This window comes from Bos javanicus, chromosome 18 (assembly GCF_032452875.1).
Source record: "Bos javanicus breed banteng chromosome 18, ARS-OSU_banteng_1.0, whole genome shotgun sequence".
NCBI classification, from domain to species: domain Eukaryota; kingdom Metazoa; phylum Chordata; class Mammalia; order Artiodactyla; family Bovidae; genus Bos; species Bos javanicus.
In genome coordinates, this window is record NC_083885.1 from 53,349,799 (window position 1) to 53,371,395 (window position 21,597).

At 61.1% G+C, this 21,597-nt stretch overlaps 3 protein-coding genes and 1 long non-coding RNA gene across 11 annotated transcripts in view; 2 read left to right on the forward strand and 2 right to left on the reverse strand.

Annotated features, from left to right (window-relative positions):
- The window catches only part of MEIOSIN (meiosis initiator), a 22,461-nt gene extending 16,633 nt beyond the window's left edge, over window positions 1-5,828 (forward strand). Inside the window, exons 7-13 of one of the 2 annotated variants that reach the window (XM_061388713.1) lie at window positions 547-647; window positions 1,354-1,509; window positions 1,919-1,992; window positions 2,921-3,085; window positions 3,178-3,419; window positions 4,266-4,355; window positions 4,960-5,828. In XM_061388713.1, coding sequence (XP_061244697.1) covers window positions 547-647; window positions 1,354-1,509; window positions 1,919-1,992; window positions 2,921-3,085; window positions 3,178-3,419; window positions 4,266-4,355; window positions 4,960-5,125 — 994 coding nt within the window. In that variant the 3' untranslated portion in view covers window positions 5,126-5,828. The remainder of the gene's footprint in view (window positions 1-546; window positions 648-1,353; window positions 1,510-1,918; window positions 1,993-2,920; window positions 3,086-3,177; window positions 3,420-4,265; window positions 4,356-4,959) is intronic. The other variant, XM_061388714.1, reaches the window with a different exon arrangement.
- The window catches only part of SIX5 (SIX homeobox 5), a 22,709-nt gene extending 12,615 nt beyond the window's left edge, over window positions 1-10,094 (reverse strand). The window contains exons 1-3 of one of the 2 annotated variants that reach the window (XM_061388687.1): window positions 9,028-10,094; window positions 7,270-8,066; window positions 5,746-7,011 (exon numbers count right to left, since the gene is read on the reverse strand). In XM_061388687.1, the coding sequence (XP_061244671.1) occupies window positions 6,395-7,011; window positions 7,270-8,066; window positions 9,028-9,830 (2,217 nt within the window). In that variant the 5' untranslated portion in view covers window positions 9,831-10,094 and the 3' untranslated portion in view covers window positions 5,746-6,394. Of the gene's footprint in view, window positions 1-5,745; window positions 7,012-7,269; window positions 8,067-9,027 lie in introns of those variants that run through there. The other variant, XM_061388688.1, reaches the window with a different exon arrangement.
- On the forward strand, window positions 9,733-14,731 carry LOC133230801 (uncharacterized). Its single transcript, XR_009730969.1, has 2 exons — window positions 9,733-9,822; window positions 10,088-14,731. It is a non-coding gene; the product is annotated as an uncharacterized LOC133230801 (long non-coding RNA).
- On the reverse strand, window positions 10,721-21,540 carry DMPK (DM1 protein kinase). Of its 6 annotated transcripts, none has more exons than XM_061388695.1 (15): window positions 20,153-21,540; window positions 17,928-18,019; window positions 17,591-17,674; window positions 17,405-17,500; window positions 16,963-17,111; window positions 16,742-16,835; window positions 16,238-16,444; window positions 15,893-16,156; window positions 15,115-15,200; window positions 13,687-13,795; window positions 12,785-12,942; window positions 12,593-12,690; window positions 12,386-12,432; window positions 11,978-12,063; window positions 10,721-11,640 (listed from the first exon to the last, which is right to left on the reverse strand). In XM_061388695.1, exons 1-15 carry the CDS (start codon window positions 20,310-20,312, stop codon window positions 11,481-11,483), a joined length of 1,890 nt encoding a protein of 629 aa, XP_061244679.1. In that variant the 5' UTR covers window positions 20,313-21,540; the 3' UTR covers window positions 10,721-11,480. The 6 variants fall into 6 exon arrangements, with proteins under 6 accessions (XP_061244679.1, XP_061244680.1, XP_061244683.1 ...); XM_061388696.1 differs by having other exon boundaries at window positions 15,908-16,156; window positions 20,153-20,474; XM_061388699.1 differs by having other exon boundaries at window positions 11,978-12,067; window positions 15,908-16,156; window positions 20,153-20,474.
- Between the last annotated feature and the right edge of the window lie 57 nt (window positions 21,541-21,597).

Here is a 21,597-nt window from a genome sequence, read left to right on the forward strand (position 1 = left end):
GGTAGAGCCCAGATATCTTAATTTGCATTTGAGACCCTCTCTTGCCCCAACTTATCTTGCCAGGCCCTCCCCCGTGACTCTTAATCCTTATCACTAAATATTCACCATTTTGGAAGGAGCCCCACCTGTGTCCCCCCGGGGCTTCTCATCCTTGGTTCCCTCTTCGTGGAAGCCTGTTCCCCTCGTCTACCTGGAAGGAACTACCCATCCTTCTACCTATCCTTCTAGCTCAGCATGGTTCTCTGTCTTGCCCTGCCCGCCTTCTCTCTTCCTCCTCAAACCCCCCTCACAGATCTGCACCCTGTGTCATCAGCTCTGATGACAGCTGGCCTCTCCTCACAAGCCCTGAAGCTCCCTAAGGGCAGGCACCTCAGCTGACTAAGGTTTCTGCCCCCAGCACCCCCCCAGCGGCGGGCACAGAGCCATCCGCATCTTAACTCCACAGTGGGCAACACTGGGACACCCAGAGGGGAAGGGCTCGCTCTGTGTGCCACAGCATTTCCAGCCAGGGCTCCAGGTCTGCCTTGTGAATTCCACCTCTTGCAGGCAGAAGCTGGTGTTCTATGATTCTGGCGAGGAGGTGGGCAAGGAGTCCCCAAATGCTGACCCTTGGATTCCCGCCTGGACTGCAGAGGGCAGCCCCCAAGGTGACTGAAGCTCTGTCTCTCCCCCTTGTAGGCGGGTGTGGGGCCTTCTTGGTACCTTCTTTCTGAGGATGGCCAGGGAAGTGGGAGAGGGACGGGTGTCCACTAGGCATGGACACAGTGCACTCGCTGTCCCCAGCCATCGGTTGCCACGGCGGACGTTGCTAATCAATCCTAACTTTCTCTTGATCCCAGAAACTGCTTCCGAATCTTTCTTAACGCAGAGCTCCAGCTAGCTCATATCAGTCTATTGGATCTAGCACAACATCATATACATACATATATATGTATATATATGCCATCCCTAACATAATTCTGGGCTTCCCTGGTGGCTCAGTGGGAAAGAACATGCCTGCCAAGCAGGAGAGGTGGGTTTGATCCCTGTGTTGGGAAGATTCCCCTTGAGAAGGAAATGGGCAACCTGTTCCAGTATTCTTGCCTGGAAAATCCCATGGACAGAGGAGCCTGGCAGGCTACAGTCCATGGGGTCGCAAAGAGCCGGACACGACTTAGGGACTAAACCACCACCACCACCACCACCATGAATCCAGGCACCGCGCCTCTTAACTTCCTCTTCTAAGCACTCACATTGAGGAACTGACAGAGTCACCTTTCCCCAGTATGGGGCACCATCTCCTCAAAGCCAGCCGCTGTATTCTGGGAAAGGGCAACACCTGACACACCCTCAAGCCTGACATTTCCTTTTCAGAGAGCCCACTGGCCTTGGGGCCTTCCCAGATTACCAACGGGATAGAGACAGACCCCCTGCAGGAGATCCTAGGGCTCAGCCCCTCCCTCTTCAGCTCCCCAGGGAAACTGCTGTCCGAACAGATCTTGGAGGACGGCAATGAATACCTGACCCAAGGTGAGCACCCAGGGCTGGACCTGAGGTTTGGTTCACTGAGAAGGAAAAAACCCACAGTGATGCCCACTAAGTATGTAGCCTTTTGCTGGGCAGTACTGGATACCCAGGGGTGAATCCTCCCAGGACAAATCCCATCCCATCCCTGGAGCCCACAGCCTGGTGAGGAGTTGTTCCAGGCTAGCCTGGTGTGGGGAAGGAAGGCTCCAGGACCATATAGTAGGGACCTACTCTGGAGGTCCCCCACAGGAGCTGGACTGTGAGCTGGACTTGGACTTGGGCAGAAGATCCCAAAGCTCAAAGCCAGCGAAGGGCATTCCAGCTATGGGGATGGCAGGACAGCAGCCCGGTGCCCCAACAGAGGCGTTTCTGTCCCAGCCACCCTTCTGGTCTCCCTCTATGTCCCCGACAGCTCTCTTTGAGGAAATACTGTTAGATTCTGCACCCTCACCTTCTGCCTGCATCCTCGAGGAACCACAGAAGAAGGTAGGTGTCTGCCCACACACCTGTCCACACACCCGTCCGTCCTTCTTCCCACCCGCCGATTCACTCATCCGTCCTCTTGACCCTTCTGTCACCCCCACCCTTCAACTCAGCTGTCTGTCCATCATGCTTCTCCTGGTCCTTCCAGAGACTCACCCTTCTATCTTTGCCCTAACCTATCTGCTGGCCACCAGACACCCTGCTCTGTGCTGGGCCCTTGGAGTGAACCACCTGTAAAGAATAAAAGCTAAAAGCTGCCAGGTGCCCAGAAAAACCCCACATAATCTTAGGGCTGCTCTGTGAGGCAGGCTCTCTTGCGCCCCATTTAACCAGTGAGGAAACTGAAAACAGCAGGTGACCTCTGGGATCCTTGGTGCAAAAGAGCCTCCCTCTCAGGCCCCAGAGCTGACCTCCACAGCACCGTTTGCTCCAGCAGTTCAGCCTCCAACTGACAAGAGGTGCGGCCTGGCTCTAGTCCCCAAATGATTCTCCCTCCATGTGTGGGAAGGTGGCCCTGCCTCAACGAGTAGCTGATTTCACAGTAGAAACAAAGACAGACACCCTTAGTGGAGCTCTTATAAACACTGGCCTGGCCTGGCAGGGGATGTGTGGTGGCACCATCGTGGATGAAACTGACACTTAGAGGAGTTAAAACTTGCCTAGGGTGTGCCAGCTCCCTCACAGGGGAATTGAGAGGGAGTGCCCTGGAATAGGAGGCAGAAGCCCCCAGTCCACCTCTTCCCTGACCCGCTGTGGGAACTGGGGAACCTTTGCTTGAACTTGTGAGGTGGTGTCCAGATGAGGCTGTTTTGAACCTGAGCTGTTTCCGATGCTTGTGTGACATCCCAGGAAAGCCACGGGTGGGGGCCATGAAGGGACACCACTGCCCACCTCTGTCCCTCTCCTCCCATCTTTCTCCTTCATGCCCCAGGACACGCCCCCTGAGATCCCCAAAGACCCCCCTGACTCCCACGACCTGGGCCAGTCCTCGGTCTCACTGGACCACTGCTACCTCTCGCTGAGTGAAAACAGCAAGGTGCCGTCCAGCCCCGGCTCGGAGGACATGGACACAGACTTGGTGTGGAGGCAGCAGGAGGTGAGGGAGACGGACAGCCATTGGCCGGGTCAGTCCAGGTCTCCTGCCGGCCCTCACCTTCGGCCCCCTCACCTCTCTATGCTCCCCACCAGGACACTCAGGCTGACCTCGAGAGCCTGCAGTCCTCCAGTGACGACGGGGACTACACGTGGACCCCTACCCGGCGGGTCTCGCCCCTGCCCATGGCCGGGAGGAAGGCCAGGAAGGGCCGGGCCAGCCGGCGTCCCCCCAAGTCCAAGGAGAGCAAAAAAGCCCCTGGCACCCCCCAGATGAAGAAGAAGTGTGTCAACGGCTTCATCATGTTCTGCAGGATGAACCGGAAGCAGTACATCCGGTGGGTGGGCGTCCTCTTCGACCCTGAAAGGGGCCCTGCCTCACTGTCCATCCACTCCCAGGGCTAGGCCGCCCTCTGCTGCTGATACGCTCCCCCACCACGCTTGCACCCGCCTCCCTTGGCCCTGTGCGTTGTAGGCAGTGAAACCCGCCTCAGACTTATGAAAAAAAGGAAATTAATTGGCTAATATTAACTTATATAATTGATATAGCTGATTAATATAATTAATTACTATAATCTGAAAAAAGAGGCTCCACCTTCAGCCGTGGCTGGTCCTAAGACTCCTGTGATGCTCTTGGATCTTCACCCCCTTCTGGACTCTGTGTTCCTCTTGGCTTCAAGCTCCATCCCTGCTGGGCCGGGTCGGGAGCGGGCTCACCCCTACCTAGGAGCTTCAGGCTCATGTCCTGTCTCCTACCCCAGCAACCCAATGGGAAGACAGCTCTTCATTTCTAAGGTTTCAAGCAGAAGTTCTTGGAGCTGAACTTGATGGGATCTGTCAAGCGCCCAACCCTGAACAATCATTGCCAGCCTGAAGCTGGGAGTGGGGGAGGCCCCTCGAGCCTCAGTGGGGAAGAGCTGGTGCTCCTATCTGAGCCGCAGACACAGACCCTAGGACACCGGGTGGCCCCTCTCCAGTCACCCTTTAGTCCAGCTCCCTCCTCTGTCACCTCCGTTCCAGGAGGCACGAAAGGGAAGCCTTTCTGGGCAACATGGGAAGATCTGAGTTCTCAGATGAGAAAGTCAAGGCTCTGGGAGGGCCAGGGCCCCTTGTATGGTTGGCCCTTTGCCCAAGCCAGGCAGGGCTGCAGGCACCTCCTTACCTCCTCCCCGCTCCTGCCACAGAGCCTGCCCTGGGACCGCATCCACGGCTGCCACCAAGGAGCTGGCCCAACTCTGGCGGGTGATGACCCTGCAGGAGCGAAAACCATACTGGTGAGAAGCCCCTGCCCAGAGGCATGGGTGGTGGACGCTAGGGCCCTCCCTGCTCCTCTGAAAATCATTAAGAGCCTTGAGCTTCATGATGTTGGAAACAGGGTGGGAGTCTCCTCAGATGGGAGATCTGGGTGTCTCCAAAGTTTATGGAAGAGTTGGGGGAACAAAAGCAGAGGGGTGCTCCACGCCTGCCTGGAACTTAGAAGGGCAAATAGCTGAATTCTCGATTTGGACCCTCTTGGCCCTGAACTTCCTTTGTGCTCTCTGCTTTAGGGAGTTTCTCAGAGCAGGAAACTGTCTTAACGCCCTGTCGCTTGGCCTCCTCCTCTCCCCGTCTCGACACCCCCTCCCTCCTGAAACCCCTCTTCTCCACCAACTTCAAATTGCTGCCACCTGCCCAGTCCTCAGTTGCACCCCTCTCCGGAAAAACAAGCGTGTGCACAGATCTTAACAGGTCTTCAAGGAGCTAGCGCTTTCCTGGTGGAGCCGAATCAAGCCCTGGCCATCCCCAGCCCAGGCCCTGGTCACTACCGAGCTCAGAGCACCGGGGGTGGGGCAGAGGTGAGACGGAGGAAACCCACCCATCCTGCCACCTCTCCCCCAGCACCAAGGCGCGCAGGTTCAGCCGCCAGCACAACCGGATCGTGAAGCAGGACAGCTCCAGCAGTGAGGACGAGGACTGGGAGACCCCCAAACCCTTCTACCAGCTGCTGGCTGAGAAGGCCCGAGGCTTCCCAGACCCAGTCTCTCCGGAGTCTCAGCAAGGGTGAGGGTGCGCATCCTCCCTTGGGCCCTGCTGTTGTTGAAACCAGGAGCCGGTGATGGTTTCCTGGGCCTCACCCCCGCTAGTGCAGGCCCCCCAGGTTGGCAGGTGGCGTTATTTATTGATCCCGATGCTTTGTGTTTGCCTTGTATGGGGCAGTCTGAACTTCTGCCCCAAGGTTGGCAAGCCTCTCACAGCCCCCTTCTACTCTGGGCAGGGGAATCAGAGAAGCTACAGAGAGGGTGGAAGGAGCCCCCCTCCCACCCAAATGAAATGCAGGGAGGCGAAGGTTCCCTCTGCCTGTCCACTGCCCAGCCCAGAATCCAATGCTTTCCACCCTGTTCAATCTCACCTCACTTTCCTCCTCTTACCCTATTCTATTTATAGATTATTTATTGTTTTCAATGAAATAAAACTTTGTTACCAGCAAGAGACAAGGCCAGCTGCCCTGGGCCCTCTTCCTCAGCTCTATTCTCCGCAGACACCTCCCCAAACAGCTCCTCCAATCTGACCTTCAGGCCTGTCCCCGCTCAGGGAGCATGGATCACAAAGCCAGAAACTCAAGGTGTGCTCTCTGTACTTTAGCTTTTCTTTGGGCAAGTTGTTGGAAGGTAACCCACACCCCCGGAGGTTCTAGTTGTCTGTTTATTTTAATGGAAATGAAGGCATAACATGTCCTAGAAAAATAAAGATTTAGGATACAAACTAGACACAGGGGTCAGGGTTGCCCCGGTGGTCGGGGATCTTTGGTCTGGGGCTGGACAAGGTACCGGGGACTCTAGTCCAGGAGGTGCTAACTGAGGACCCCGGCCCACACCCCCTACACCTGTGGGCAGGAAGGGCCCAGCTGGGAGGGTCCATGAGTCTCTGGGCACAGGACTGCCCGTCCTCCACCCTGGATTCCAAGCAGTTCTGAGAACGCTGAACATCAGTGGAGCTATTAATAGTGTTTCAGGGAGTGATAGGGAGAGGGCTGGGGGTAGGGGGCAGGGGAAATTCAGCCGTTCGGCAGGGCTTTCAGCTCACAGCTAGTACCAGGTCAAGGGGGGGCAGAGCCCCCGAGTCAGGATCCCCAAATCTCCCCATATAGACCAAGGAGAGGGCTGTAACAGAGGCAGCATCCTGTCCGAGGAGTGGACCTCCAGGGCACGGAGAGGTTGAGTGCCCGGCCTGGGAGGGTGTAGTGTGTGTGGGTAGACAGCAGCCGCTGTGAGGGTCCCTCCTCCCCGCCTGGATTTTGAGCACCATTGTCAGGGGAGGCCTGGGGGCCAGCGGGTCACAGTTCCAAGGGCTCTTCCACAGGCACTGACTGTAGCTGCGTCAGGACCTTGGTCTCAGCTTCCAGCCCCTCGTCCACCTCGCCCCCCGCGGTGGCCCCCAGGAGCAGCCCCTCGGGGTCAGGGTCTGGCAGCCTCAGCACGGTGTGGGGGGCCTGTGTTCCCAGCCCCTTCTCTTCCTCTAGCAGCCCCTCGGTGCCGGCGCTCAGTTCCAGCCCAGCTGGCCAGATGGGCACGGCTGCGGGCGACAGCAGCAGCCCCTCGGGCGGGGGTGCCGGGAAACTGGGCAGGAGGCCAGAGGAGTCTGGGGAGAAGGGCAGGCTAGGCGCGGAGGCAGTGGGGGTAGGGGGCGGCTGGGGTTGCTGCTGTGCAGGAAGTGCGCCTAAGGCGTGGGCCTCCGGAAGAGCGGGGCTGGTGGCCACCGGGAGGGCTCCTTCAGGCACCGAGATGGCTGTGTCCGGCTTCAGGGGCAGGGCCAGGCTAGGGGCGGGTGGCAGGACCTGGGAGACCAGCATGCTGGTGGGGAAAGTGGCGGTGAGGATGATCTTGCCCTGCTGCACGGCCACACCTGTCACGATGGGACTGCCAGACACAGGGTTGGCCAGCAGGAAGTTTCCTGTGGGGAGAGGGGGGAGCCAAGGCGCCCAAGTGAGGATGAAGCCTATGGAGGGCAGGCACAGGGATTAACCAGAGGCAGAAGGAGCCCCTTCAGGGTCAGGGTGAGGCCAAGTCTTTCTGGCCTGAGCCTCAGGAGCGTCTGGGACCCGCCAGGGAAGAGCTCCCTTCCCCCCACTGCAGTCCCAGGAGGCGCACCAGCAGCACCCTCCTCCCCAAAACAAGTGCACCCCCCCACCCACCCACCAGAAGGGGTTACCTGGGGTAGTGGCCGAAGGCAGCTGCAGCGCAGTCACGCCCACGCTGGAGTTGATCAGGTGCACGTTGGCAGGGCCCGAGGCACCAGCCACCTTCACTGGGCTGCCTGGCCCAGCTGCCAACAGCTGCAGCGGCCCCACAGCCTGGGGCAGGGTCACCACCTGTGAGGTGGGCACCACCTGGGGCAGATTCAACAGTGGGGAGGTGGGGCCCAGGCCAGCAGGGTAGCCAGGGGGTGGGGAAAGTGGCACCACTTGGGGAGCAGCCATGGAAGTCACTGGTCCTGGGGGCAGTGGAAATGTGGCTGCTGTAGGGGGGCCAGGCACCACTTGGGGCAGAGGCGTAGGGACCTCCTCTCCAGAGGGCCCTGAAGCAGTCACCTGAGCCCCCTTGGTCTCCGGGGCTTCAGGCTGAGCCTCCTCCAGTCGAACCTCCCCGGTCTGAGGGTCCAGGACCAGGGAGGTCTTGCCCTCGCTGGCCCCTTGGGGGCTAGGCTGTGGAGCAGGGGCACCCCCAGTGAGCAGCAGGGGGCCCAGGCCGGAGGCCTCGCCCAGGGCCAGGCTGTTGATGATGACGGGGCTCCCATTGAGGAGCACTGCTGGAGAGCTGCCGGCCGCCAGGAAGCTCCCATTCACCAGGATGGAGGAGGAGGCAGGGCACGGTGCGGGAGGGGAGGCCCCGGCCAGGAATATGGAGCCTGGCGCTGGGCCCTCGGCAGCCGCCGGAGCCGCCCCCCTCTCCAGGTCCTCAGGACTGCGGCTGGACTCGTCCTCAGTAGTGGGGTTTCCATCAGACTCGCTGGCCAGAGAGAGGATTGTGAGTGGTGGACTCATGCTGTGTTTCCCCTCGGGCCAGCCCCATTCCTGCCTGGAGCCAGCGGCAAAGTGCTCCGAGGAAGCACAAGCCACCCACTGCCTCCCCATGTTCCCCAGCCCAACATTTTGTGAGCAATTTCAGAGAGTTAATGAAACCTCCTCTCTGAGACCCCAGGGAGGAGTCCCTGCAAGCCTGGTCCTGATACCACTGCCCAAAGGTTCAAGCTGAACGCTGAGGGTGAGAGGGGACTCTCCTCTCCCAACTCCTCGGCTTTAGGATCCGGGAGGCTGAGCAACCGGGTTGCCCGAAGTCTCCAGAGTCCGCCTGAAAACAGCCGAGTGGCTTTGGAGACACTAAGGAGGGATTCGCCAGCTCAGTTCCCGGTGCCCAACCCCCCCTTTCCCTTCCCCCCGGGCGTCGGAGAAGGAGCAAGAGGCCGGCGCGCAGGGTGGGAGGGGAAGGGCTTGGGTTACAGGGAAACCGGAGCTGGGGAAGGTTCACGTTTCACAACAAAGACAGACGACGGACCACGCTGTTTGGGCCCTGGGGGGTGGGGCGGGAGAGACGAAGAGACAGCCGCGGTCAGGGAGGGACTGGCCGCGAAGGGGCCTGAAGAAGCCCCTACGCCCGGGAGCGAGGACAAAGGCCACTCCTTTCCCGCAGCCCCTTTTTCTCACTGCCGCCCCCAAGTCTAGCCGCGGGCGCGGATGGGATCTGGGACGGAGCCTTGAGTGGAGTAGAGGGAGGCGGTCTCCCCAGCCTCTGCGAGAGGAGCAGCGGTGTCAGGGTGGAGGGCTGGGCGAGTGCCTAGTTAATCCACGCGGATTCCTCGCGCTCGGCGGGCGCCTGAGGGTGTGAGCGGGGGGGTGTCCGAGGACAACGGGTCTGGGAGAGGGGGTACGTCCCCGGGAAAGCCGGACTAGCGCCGCCCCGGGCCCCTCACCTCTTGCAGGGCGCGCCGCCGCTGCCCCCGGTCCGGTCGCGCTGTCGTCGGTTCTTGAACCAGTTGCTGACTTGCGTGAGCGAGAGGCCGGTGAGCGTGGCCAGGCGGCGCTTCTCGTCCGGCGTGGGGTAGCGGTTGCCGCGATAGCAGGCCTTCAGCGCGGCGCGGGAGCGCTCCTTGAAGCAGTAGACGGTCTCCTCGCCGTCCCAGATGGTCTTGGGCAGCGGGAATTTCTTGCGCAGACGGTACTTGTCCACCGCGCCCAGCGCGCGGCCGCGGGCCCGCTCGGCCTCGTGGTAGCGCGCGCGCAGGTAGAGGTCCTGAAGGAAGGCGTGGTGGGCGGCGGGGAAGGGGCGGCTCTCGAGCAGCCGGTAGAGCTCGGCATACTCGCCTCGCTGGAAGGCAACCAGGGCCCGAGCGCGCAGCACAGGATCGCTGCCACGTAGGCGCTCGGCCGGGGGCAGTGCGCCCAGGAAGCGGCTCAAGCGGCCGGCGTGACCCGCCTGTAGCAGCGCCTCGCACACGCACGCCACCTGCTCCGGCGAGAAGCGGAGCCCCGTGGGCGGCTCGGCAGTGGCCTCGGGGGGCGACCCGGGGACGCCTGGGGATCCGGGGCCCTCCACTTTCACCGCCGTTTCGCCCGCCCCGGCCCCGGCCGCCGCCGCCGCCTCACCCTCGGCCGCCTGCAAAGTCTGCAGGAGCTGGCGCGCTTCCTCCTCCTCTTCTTCGGTCGCCGCCGCCGCTACCACTGCCTCCCCCCCGGCCGCCGGCCTCGCGCTCGGCTCCGCAGGCAAGGTAGCCATGTTTTGCAACTTTGGGAAGTTCCTCCCTCCTTCTCCTCCCTCGGGCTTTCCCCAGCCCCCTCCCCCGCCCGTCTCCCCTCCCCACCCCACCCCCCACTTCGTGCTTCCCGATCTTCTCCCGCGGACCCGCGTCTCCCCTCCTCAACACCGATGCCAGGCCCAGCTCTCTACTAGGGTCTCTGTCCCAGTGTCTGTGTGTGTGCCCGTCCCCCTCCCTGTCTGTCCGTGATTCTCCCTTTGTTTTCCCTCCGCCTCAGGCCGCGCTTTTTGCCTCCCCCCGCGTGTGCCTCTGGCTCAGGGCCTCAGTTTCCCCATCGGGACAACGGAGAAGGTAACGGGCCGTCCGGGAGGGTTAAGGGCGCGAAGCCACCTCTGCCCCGAGACTAAGCTTCTGCACGCCGCCGTCTCCAGGGTCCTCCGAAGGCCCCCCTCACTCCCCATCTCGGTCCACGCTCCGCCCCTCGGAATTCCCGGCTCCGCAGGGGGGCGGGTCTGGTTGGGAGAAAGGGCGGGGGAAACGGGCTGGAAAGTTTGCAGCAACTTTTCTCGAGCCTAAGTCTCTGGAACGGATGAGCGTGGCCCGCGCAGGCGCAGTGGTAGGAGGATGGCTGCGCTAGCTGCCAGTCCAGCCCGCCTCTTCAACGCTGTCGAACGGCACAGCTGGGCCACAGCTGGACAATGGGCGGTGCCTCCGAGGGGCCTGCTCCTCTTCTCCTATTGGCCGGCTTCCTAGGCCACGCCCCCAGCCCTACCCCCCCACCCGATTCGTCCGCTTCGCCTCCCGCTAGCTTCCTGCCAGGCCATTGGCCGCCTCCGCTCGCCTTCCGATTGGCCCGCTAAGCAGCGTCTTGCCCTCGACTCAAGCTGCGGACCCCAAGGAATTTCAGAAGTTTGGGCAGACGGAAGGGCCTTTTATTCGCGAGGATCGGGGGTGGGGGTCCTAGGTGGGGAAAGACAATAAATATCGAGGAATGTCGGGGTCTCAGTGCATCCAAAACGTGGATTAGGGTGCTGGGGTCCTGGAGCCTGTCAGCGGGTCAGAGGAAAGGTCAATAAATACCCAAACTGCCGAGGCGGATGGAGCCGGCGGGCTCCGAGAGCAGCGCATGTGAGAAGGAGGGCGCGAGAATCCCGGAAAAAGCGGGACTGTCAAAAACAACGATTCCCAAGAAAGCAGGCGGAGCTCGCGCTAGACTTTCGCTGCGGAAAGAGAGCCTTCCTGAGGGGGCGGGGCCTCATGCACAAGGAAGATTTGTGGTTTGCGAGCCAATGTGGGTGGGGGTGCCTGGAGGGTGAGAAACAGATGGGCCCTGGCCCTGCTGCCTTCTGTAGGTCGCAGCTTGCCCATCCACGTCGGGGGCCTCAGCTAGGCAGGCGGAAGAGGTCCGCGATCCCCCCCCCAGCAGCAGCAGCAGCAGCAGCAGCAGCAGCAGCAGCAGCAGCATTCCCCGCTACAAGCCTCCCTGGAGCCGCAGCCCCAGCTCCTCCCTCCCCGACCGCCAGGGGGCGGGCCCGGATCACGGGGCTGAAGCTGGAGCGGAGACCCACGCTCAGAGTGTTGTGAACTAGGAGGAGATGGGAGGGGCTTCTGGGCCCTGCCTTGGTCACCCAACCCTCCAGCAGAGCCCGAGTGTAGAACAGGCTCGGGTTCTAGGGTTCAGGCGGAGAAGGCGGCTCCCGGGCGGGGTCAGACTGCGGTGAGATGGCCGGCGCAGGCCACCAACCCAATGCAGCCCAGGGCGGCGGCAACAGCCAGAGCAGCGGCGAACAGGAGCAAGGAACGCGCCTCCGATAGGTCAGGCCTAGGGACCTGCAGGGAGAGGGCGAGGGTCAGCACCCAGCGACGCGAGCCTCTGATTGGCTCCCGGGACTTGCCCCGCCTACGCCTAAGAGGGTCCACAACCCCCGGCACCCGCCCCGCCCCCCTCACAGGGCGGGTAGCTCTGGTTGGCCGGCTCGCAAACTTAAGTCTTGTCCGAACTCATTATTGGCTGCTTCCTAGAGACCTGTGTTGATTGGCTGCCCGAGACCCCTCCCCTCCCCACCAATGGCCGAGCCCCGCAGAGGCGCTGCTAAGCAGAGGCGACTTCGGGTACGTGGAGCTGGGCGGGGGCGCGCGGCGGGCGGGCGTGAGCAGCCGGACGTACCCTGGCAGGGAGCAGCAGGTGGCGGCGGTGCATGGGGCCTGGCCCCACCAGCGGGCATTGGCCCAGAGCCACGGCCGGGGGGCCATCTAGCTGGAGAGAGAAGGGACAGGTGACCCGATCTGAGCCCAGCTCGGCCCGGCCGCCCTCGGCGGTGGGAGAGAGACAGCGAGGGGAGTCGAGGTCAGAGAGGTTATCTAGGGAGACCCCAAATGGGATATCCCGAATGGGGATATGGTGAGAAGCCTAAACGAGGGAGATCTGGTCGATGTGGGGTGAATAGAGAATATCTACTGGCTGCAACCACAAAGAGAGGGGAGCCCTAAATCTGGATGGGGGTACGGGGTGACAGAGACAGGGGCAGCAGACAGGGGCAGCAGGCTTGACGCAGGGGAAAAAGAGGGGTCTTACATGGGAAGGTGGATCCGTAGCCCGGGGACTGGGGACCCCCGTGACAGCTGGAAGGAGAAGAGAGAGGCGTAGGGCGCGTGGAGGGACGACGAGGGCGGTGGCGCGGCGTGCCCCAGCCTGGCCCCTCGCCCTCCCCCAGGTGTGTACACCTGCCGAGGGCCCACCTCCCCCGGGCACCTCAGGGAAGGGGGCGGGTGAGGGACTCGCCTGCGGCTCCCCCGGCCTGAAGCAACTCCATCCTCTCCTGCAGCTGCCGGACGTGCGCCTCCAGGTCGCGGTTCCGAGCCTGGGCCTCGCGGAGTTGACTGCGGGGAGGTGAGGACCGTGAGCCCTTGAGGCTCTGGCTTGAGAGGCTGCTAAAGGTGGTGACTGCCCCCGGGCCCCGACCCCGACCCCGACCTGGCGAAGTTCTGGTTGGCCTTATGGATGGCCGCTAGCTCCTGGCTCAGGCTCTGCCGGGTCAGCACCTCCTCCTCCAGGGCCTCCTGGAGCTCCCGCAGCGTCACCTCCGGCTCTGCCACCGCCTCCGGAATGGTCTCCGGAACTGCCGCTTCAGCCTGGGTATGGAAACGAGGCTTAGGGTGGCCTGAGGCCTGGGGAGCATTCAAGGCTTGAGCATAGATTGCAGGACTGGGGTCCTCCCTTGACCTCTATTCCTGCACCCCCTAGATCCTTCTGGAATCTCCACAGCTCCACAGTGATCCAGACTCCCTTCTTTGGAGGGGTAATGCCAGCCCAGTCCTACTCATCTCCAGCCTTTACTCTGGTCTCCTCCCATCCACACCAAAACCAAAGGTCTGTTCCTACAACACTGCCCAACTTGACCAGGTCCCTCCTCTGCTCAGATTGTCTCCAGCCCCTCAGAGCCCTCAGGAGGAGGCACACCACACTGAAAGGCCCTGTCTGGTGTGCCTGGGCTGGCCTCAGCCACCCCACTCCTCATTCTTCACTGTCCTTTCTCCTGGAACAGTGCAGCCTTGCTACACTCCTTTCACATTTAAGAGCAAAATCAGCTGGTTCCCACCTCAGAGCCCTTACTCTTAAGGTTCTCTTTGCTTTTCCTCCTTCTCCGGGGCTTCCCCTCCCTTGAGAGTCCCCCTCCATGCATTAGAAATTAGAACTCAGTGACCTGTTCTAATTTCTTTGTGAGGGTCACGTCTGACCAAAGTAGCCTTGTCTCCACTTGGTCTTCCACCCCTTTCTATTGAGGAAGTTCCCAGGAGGTCCAGCATTCCACGGCACACGGTATCCCCAAAGGCCTTCCCTTCTCATCCCTCACTGACTCTCCTCCAGGGACTCACCGTTTCCTCTAGTGGGGGCACTGTGGGTTCCAGGCTGGGCTCTTGCAATGGCTCAGGCAATGGCTCGGCCTCCAGTTCCATGGGCGTGGAGCCTAGGATCTCATCATCCCTGAGGAGAGGAGGTGGCCAAGGGGTGGGAGGGTGAACTGGCCTCACCCCAGAGGCTGCTTATCCCCTGGGTTTAGAGGCAGGACAACCTAGCCTATGCCCTGGGGCAGCCAGACCTGAAGTCTCTGTGGTTTAAGGAGGGGGAGAGGCAGAGTGAAGGGGACAAATTGCCAGGCTGGGGGTTGGGGGTGGGGCAGGGACAGGTCCTCCTCTTGTTAGGAAAAGGCCAGCCCCTGGCATGGCCTCAGGCCCCTGGAAGCCGAGCTTCCCTTCTTTGGGAACTTGGAGTCAAGACACCCATGTTCTAAGATCTTCCTTTCCCCTCCGTCTCCATGTCCCTTTCTCAGGCCCCTCTCCTTAGGGACTAAGGAAGTGAGGGGCACACTGCCCAGCTCTGGCAACCTCCAAAGAGGTGGTCTTCAGATTGGGTGTGGGATCCCAAGACTGACAGTAGAGAGCAGCCTACCCCCTCAGACCCAGGTGCTGGGAGGAAGACAGACCCTCCCAAGGAATATGAAATTGCAATAAAAGTGATGTTCCCTCCAACTCAGCAGTCCCTCTTACGGAACTGGTCCTCAAGGACCCAATGACCCTGGACGAGGATAAAGACCTTTGCCAAGACCAATTCGTGGCTGTTCATTCAGCTTAGGTCAGGACAGAAAGGCTGGTTGACTAAGTCCTGCCGGTCCAGTGGGGAGAGCACTCCCCAGCAGGTCAGGATTGTGTGGTAGTTTGTTCGTGATAAGAAATGGCATTTGCAGTACATTGTCCAATAACAGAACGTGTTAGAATACAGCATGTTCCCACAGTTGTTAAGGAGGTGTGTGTGTGTGAGCCAGGGACCGCTGCTGCTGGCGGGCTTTGTCTGATATAATTGTGATAGGCAAATGTATTATTTGCAGAATCAATGTTTTAAAAAGGCTTTGTGGTTATGTAATTCAATGAGTCTGTGTTCTTTTAAGACTGACTTAACAATTCTAAACTCCTTATTTTCTAAGACTGTGAGGTCCCATGACTGTACACTAGACATGGAAAAGTGGAAAGTGAGAAGATTCTGCAAGGCCAAGTCTGTGACTCTGAGGTTTTACAACTGAATCTAAATTTCAAAGTTCTCATGGTCTGAGAATTTAAGGTCTTGCAACTCTGGGCTCCTAAAAGTCTTTACTTCCCAAGACGATAAGGTTCCAAGATTGACCCTGCAAGTCTCCTGGGCGCCATCAAGGCAGGATGTGATAACCTGGAGCAGCCCCCAGGGCCTCTTGGAGGGACTTTCCCCCTCCCCCATCCACTCCTCTCAGGCTGCAAAGGGGCCATGCTTACCTGAGGGCCATGCAGGAGTAGGAGTAGCCCACGAAAGGCAGGTGGACGCCCAGCGGCATGCCTTCCTGCATGTCTGACAGCGTCTCCTAGGCAAGAGAAACACAGATGTGAGGTGAGCAGCAGCTGTCAGGACTGGCCCCTCACCCATTCCCAGTGTTGGCTGAAGTGCCCACCACTCCCCACCCCAGCCCGGGGTCTATCCAAAGTGGACTCCACGTAATTTTACTACATCCTGCTGCTTCCTTCAGGGCACTTGCCACAGTAAAGGTATATCTTCTCCTAACTGTAAGTAGAGGAGGGTGGGGACCAGGGCTGATTTGGTCCATAAGTGTCCCCAGTAGTGTCCAGTACAAGGGCAGTCAGACAGAGCAAGCCTGGGAGAGCTTGTACCAACAGCTGAGGGAGAGAAGGCCTAAGGAAGGGAGGGGGGTTCCTCTATGGTGCTTTCTCACCTCTCATCCTTCCAGGTCACGTAGCCCCCTCCTCCAGGAAGCCCTCCAGGACCTTTCATGCTGCATCAGGAGGTGCGCCCCCTGCACCTCCCCGCCCGTCTCAGACCTGATCTCTCTGGGGCGTCACTGTCAGGGACAAGTCTGGGTCTCCCACTGGACTGTGAGTCTAGGTCACTGCTGGCTTCCCAGTACTCGGCCCCCACAGAGCAGGGGTTCTGGGGAAGCACTTATTTCAGGACCCCAGGAGGAGGGTACTCTCCTAACCTCAGTGTTATGGCGGAGGTATGAGGGGTACCTTCTGCAGAGCTGGGGTCGCAGGTACCTACCCCGCCCCCGCTCACCATGGCAGTGAGCCTGTCCTCCACCATATCGAAGTTGCACGTGTCCGTGGCACCCTCGAAATCTGGCGTGAAAGGGGGAACGCTGTCTCGGAGGCTGTCCCATTCAAGACCAAAGAAGAAAGGATGCTTCCGGAAATCCCCTGCTCCGTTCCGGCCCAGGCGCACCTCCGGGGGACACAGCAGCTGCTGGATGAGGTCTCGAGCCTCCTCGGGGACGCCTGTGTCGGCCAGCGGGAGAGAGAGGTGCTCCTGCTCGGAAGGGGCGGGGAAGAGGGGCTGTTACCTGGGAGCCTTTGCGGAGAGGTCACAGGCTCCCCGGGCGGTGCTCACCCTGTAGTGCACAATCTTGCCGTAGGTCTCGGCGGTGGAGTCGGCGTAGAAGGGCGTCTGCCCGTAGAACATTTCATAGGCGAACACGCCCAGCGCCCACCAGTCACACTCGGGCCCGTAGCTGCCAGTCCCCGGCCCGCCGCCCACCGCCTGCAGGATCTCGGGAGACAAGTAGTCCGGGGTGCCCACAGCCACCAGCGACCGCACCTGAGCCAACAGGACCATAGCTGAGCTTGGCCCCGCTCCTCCAATCTCTGACTCCGCCTCCTCCTAACCTCGACCCTGCAGCTTAGTCCCTCCTTCTGCCTGTTCTAACACCGAGCCCCCACAAGCAGGCTTAGTCCTGGTCTCCTCTTTCCCCTCCATATCTGGTCCTGCCCTCACACTGGCTCGGCCTGCACGCCTCAGGCCCGCCCCACACCCTGCCCCTCCGGTTCCGTCCTCCACCACGACCCCACCCCTTATTGGTCGCTGGAGCTGCCCCAGGACCGACACACGGCTCACCGTTCCATCCGCCCGCAACTTGAGGCAGGAGCCGAAGTCGGCCAAGCGGATGTGGCCGCAGCGGTCCAGCAGGATGTTGTCCGGCTTGATGTCCCTGTGCGGAGGGAAGAAGGAAGGGGAGGGGGATACGCGAGCTTCTCTCTCGTCGTCTCACCAGGCCCCACCCTCTGAAGGATCACAGCTCTCCGATTCCCTCGCCCCTGGGCCCCGGCAACGCCCACCTGTGCACGTAGCCCAGCCGGTGCACCGAGTCTATGGCCATGACAATCTCGGCCAGGTAGAAGCGCGCCATCTCGGCCGGTATCCGCTCCCCAAACTTGCTCAGCAGCGTTAGCAGGTCCCCGCCCACGTAGTACTCCATGACAAGGTACTGGGAGGGGGCGTGTTATGGGGGTCGGTACCCCGACTGGGCACCGATCTCTGAGATCCCAGGACAAAGACTCCCAGAGACGCCCCATCCCTGGGCAGAGACCCCGCAGGCGCAGCCACCAGAGATTTCCCAGGCCAAAACAGACACCCTCCACCACCCTCAATCCTCGTTCCTCCAGGATGTCACTAGACAGAAATTCACTCCCCACCAAGAGAGTCAGGGAGAAAGATAACCCAAAGACCTTTCCCGATGTCCAGAATATGGAACCCACAGTCGCCCAGCCCGGGGCTCACCAGGTAGTTCTCGTCCTGGAAGGCGAAGTGCAGCTGCGTGATCCAGCGCTGGTCCCCGTTCACCAATACGTCCCTCTCTTCGCGGAAGCAAGACACCTGCGGGACACCCGGAGCTGAAGCGGGCGGGGAAGGGGGCGACGCAAGGGGGGGATCCTCAGTACCCTGCCCACCCAGCCCGGCCCTCACCTCGCCTCTCTTCAGCATGTCCCACTTATTCATGATCTTCATAGCATACACCTGGCCCGTCTGCTTCATCTTCACCACCGCCACCTGAAGGCCCAAACAGGGTAACGGGGCGGAGGTGGACAGGAGACACCCGGCTCGCGGGGATAGGACTCCGCCCGTAACCCGGCCCAGGAGTGGCCCCGCCCCCACAAGCCACGCCCGTTGGCCTCAAGCCTCGCCTTAGGCTCTAAACTCAGTCATTCATCACTTTCTCAGGCCTGTCTCCTACGTCCCCCTCCCACTGTAGGAAAAGGCAGGTTCCAGCCCCACTGAGCTGCCTTGGCTGCTCCAGGCTCACCTCGCTGAACGCCCCGCGTCCGACCACCTTCAAAATCTCGAAGTCATCTCTCTGCAGCCGGACCTCCTTAAGCCTCGCCGCGATGGGCTCCACTGGAGGCGTGGAGGGAACCAGAATCACAGGGACTGACATTGGAGACGAGGCAGTCCCACCCTCCGTCCCCTGTCCTTGCCTCTCCCCTGAGGGCTCTCTGCCTCCTTCTTCACATAAACGTTTTGTGAGGTTTGGGGGGCCCTAAACTGCCCTCCTATGAAGAGAGGTGTGATGTCTGTGAACCCCTTTCTGGGACAGACATTAGGCCAGAGGGCTCTCCGGGGTGCAGGATGAACGGGTTGAGGTAACAAGTCTGCTGAAAGCAGTCTGTGATAACCAGAGAGAGAAGAAACAGGCCCAGTTCACAGAGCTCCTGGGGCTTCAGTCCCTACTCCCGGTGACCTGGCCCACCCCCAGCGCGCTCTCTCATTCAGTCTGTCTTGCGTTATGGCCCAGAGCCTGCAATTTAATCCAGCACCTTAGGCTCAGATACAGGTGGCTTGTGGCCCACACTTTGGGAAATCCCAAGTTTAGGGTTGGGGCCAGGAGAAGGAACAGGAGAAGGAGATGAAGCCAGCGTGGATCTACAGCCTGGGCACCAGAGCTGCAGACGCGGTCAAATGCGTTCTGTGTTCTCAACTCCAGGAGGAGGTTTTACTATCACTCCTTATCTACAGATAGGGAACCAAGACCCAAGACAGGTGAAGTCCTCTGCCCAAGGTTCTAGAGCCAGCAATGTGGTAGAGGGCAGTTTGGGAGAGAGAGGGCAGAGGGTGGAGGCAGGAGACTCAGGGGCAGGGGGACAGGGAGGCCTGGAAGAGGCTGGGAGCCTCCGAGGCAGGAGAGAGAGGGAGATGGGTACAGCTAAGGATGAGGGAAGATACTGTGGGTTACGGAGAGGGTTTGGGGTTTGGGGTTCGGGGAGAGTGGGCCGGCCGGGAGGCAGCAGCCAGGGCCCAGGATGGGGGAGGGAGGAGAGAGCCAAGACATTGAGCCCTTTTAAGGCAGCGGGAACCCAGGCCCCCTCCCCCGCCCCGGCAGCCTGGCAGGGGAGGGGCCGCAGGATGCTGCCCGGGCCACAAAAGGAGCGCTCCTTACAGGAGTTCTGATTCCTGTCCCCGCCTCAGGTCTCAGTTTATCCTGCAGCAAGAAGGGGGCTGAGAGAGTTACTAAGGGCTGGGGGGATGTGGGGAGAAGGTTCTCCCAGAGGCCAAGTACTTGGCCTCCACCTTCCCGTCTGCAAAATGAGAAGGAGAGAAGCAGGGCCTGGGTCAGAAAGAGATAGACACGAGAGGGAGCAGAAGGCAGAGAGAGAGGACACAGGGACAGGGACAGGGACACACAGGGTCCCAGGACCAGGAGCAGGCTACTGAGGGCCAGAATGGCAGATGTCAGAGAGACAGAAACCTGAGTGCACCAGAGCCCTGGCCAGGAAGGGCTGAAGGCAGACGAAGCAGGAGGCTGAGGCTAAACCATCTTCCCTGCGGACCTGTCTCCAGGGGAACACTCAGCCAGAAGGGACTTGAGTGGGGGGGGGGGGGGCATGCAGCACGGAACCTGCAGAGAAAGTGGGCCCTCCCAGAAGAACCCTGGTTGTTCCTCCTCCAACCAGGGGGTGCTGGGTGATGCCTGTCTACAGAGCTGGTTCTCCCTGGGGCCTGAGTCATCGCACCCTCCCAGGGCCTGGGCACCTGTTGGGGCAGCTGGAGAGGCTGGCGCCGAACACCTGCCCGTCGGCCGCGCCCCTGGCAGCTGCCCTGTTCTGTCTCTCCCACTCCCCCTGCACTCTGGCAGGGTGGAGGGCCATGGAGCCCATTTTGGTGGTGGTGGGGAGTTCCCTAGGAGACAGGGCTCCCCAGCAGGTCCCTAGGCCTAGACTCGGGGAGGGGGTACAGGGGGGCCACAAGAGGCAGCGCCCAGCCCAGCTGACCATGGCGCCCAAGTCTTGGTTCTGAGTCATGGCTACCCTGGCCTCTGCTGACCCCGCTCTGCCCTGCCCAGTGGGGCACAGGGGGAGGCACACGTCGCCCCAAGTTCTGGGCTCCTGAATGGGAAGCTCACCCTATGTCCATCCTGCCCCCAGCAACCAGCCCAGACCCACCTCCTCCCTCTGCCCTGCCCCCATCCCCAAACCTGGGCCGGGGGTAGGGGGTGGAGGGTGGAGAAGCCCCTGCAGAAAGGTGGGCACTCACCCCACTCCAAGAAGTCGGCCACATACTTGTCCTGGGCCAAGTCGGAGGCGCCCAGCTCCTGGTGGACGCCCAGGAGAAGGTCGAGCAGGGGCTCCAGCCCCAGGAAGCCGGGGTCCAGCACCAGCTGCTGGAGCCGCCTCAGCCGCACCTCGGCTGACATGTCGGGCAGGCAGCACCATGGCCCCCTCCCCGGGCCCAGGGCTCAGGGTCCTCCCGTCACGGGGCCTGAAGGGCCCTGTGAGGGCCCCGGCCGCATGTCTGCCTGTCCCTGGCTGTCCCCTGGGCCTCTCTGGCCACTTCTCTCCGCTGGCTGCTCCCTTTCTCCCCACCCCTCGGGCCGGCCCCCTCCAGCCTCCTGGCCTTAACCCCTCACAAGCCAGGGCCCCCCCACTCCCACCTCCCCGGGCCCCTCAGAAAGCTTCAGCATGAGGTGGGGGGCAGTGGAGAATCTCAACCCTCAAACTCTCCCCCTCCCCCACTGAAAAGGCCCGGCACAGGTGTGACCGATGGCAGAGATGAGCCCTCCCATTCCCCGGAGGGGACCAATTGAGGTTCAGAGTGATCTGGTAACACCCCTCCCAAGCTCTGGAGCTGGGAGGGGAGAAAAAGGGGTGAGGCCTGGGAAGGGGGGGCTGGAGGCCAGGGCAGCTTTGCGGGTGACTCAGCCAAGGATTCAGACTTTGGGACGGTTTAAATTTAGCCCTCAGGCCCTCTGTTTTACACTGCCCTTTTTTTTTTTTTGGGCAGGAGGTGGGGAAGGGGCGGTGAGAGAATCGGGAATGGAGGCCCTCAGCAGCCAGGACCAGGGGTGACCCACTGGCCAAAGCTAGGGGAGCCAAAGGAGCCCCCAAAATAGCTCCCTGGACCCTGGCTGCACAGCCACATTCCTGCCCAGGCTAGGATTAGAAACAGAAACATTTCGGGGGGTGAAGGGCGGAGCGGGAAGACACTACTCCCTGTGGCTTCAGAGAGCCGCCAGGAGGGATTTTCGTTGTTCTTTCCAGGGTGGACAGTCCTCCCAGAGGAAACCGTGGTCTCTGGTCGGCCCTGGATGCCAGGGCCCCCCTGGCTGAGCGAGCAGGCCAAGGCTTCTGCTGGCAGCAGGTCACTCAGGGGACCTCGGGGGCTCTCTGGGGACCCATCACTTATGATTTGGACACTTTGAAAAGGCAACTTTAAAAACGCCCACTGAAGACCTTGAAGGGGTACTGGCGGCTCCCTTCCCTCTGAGAGTTTGGGGGTGGGGACAGTGTGAGGGATCCTCCCCATCTGAAGGGCCCTGCCCCCGGCCGGCCAGCAACTGACCCACCAGCTTTGTGCCCCTGGCACCGCCCTCCTCCAGTCTTATTTTTCCTGCCATCGAAAGGGGGTTTGGGGGGAGACTGGGCCTAGCTCTTGCTCTGCATAAAGTGGACTGATTCTAGGACTGCACTGAACACACACAC

What these genes read in the sequence shown, in the direction of transcription:
- DMPK (XM_061388695.1), bottom strand. Translation starts at nt 20,312, where the DNA reads ATGTCAGCCGAGGTGCGGCTGAGGCGGCTCCAGCAGCTGGTGCTGGAC. An exon ending in GCCAACCAGAACTTCGCCAG is followed by an intron (nt 12,691 to 12,784) that starts GTCGGGGTCGGG and finishes ACCTCCCCGCAG; the next exon opens with TCAACTCCGCGAGGCCCAGG. An exon ending in TCAGGCCGGGGGAGCCGCAG is followed by an intron (nt 12,433 to 12,592) that starts GCGAGTCCCTCA and finishes TTCTCCTTCCAG; the next exon opens with CTGTCACGGGGGTCCCCAGT.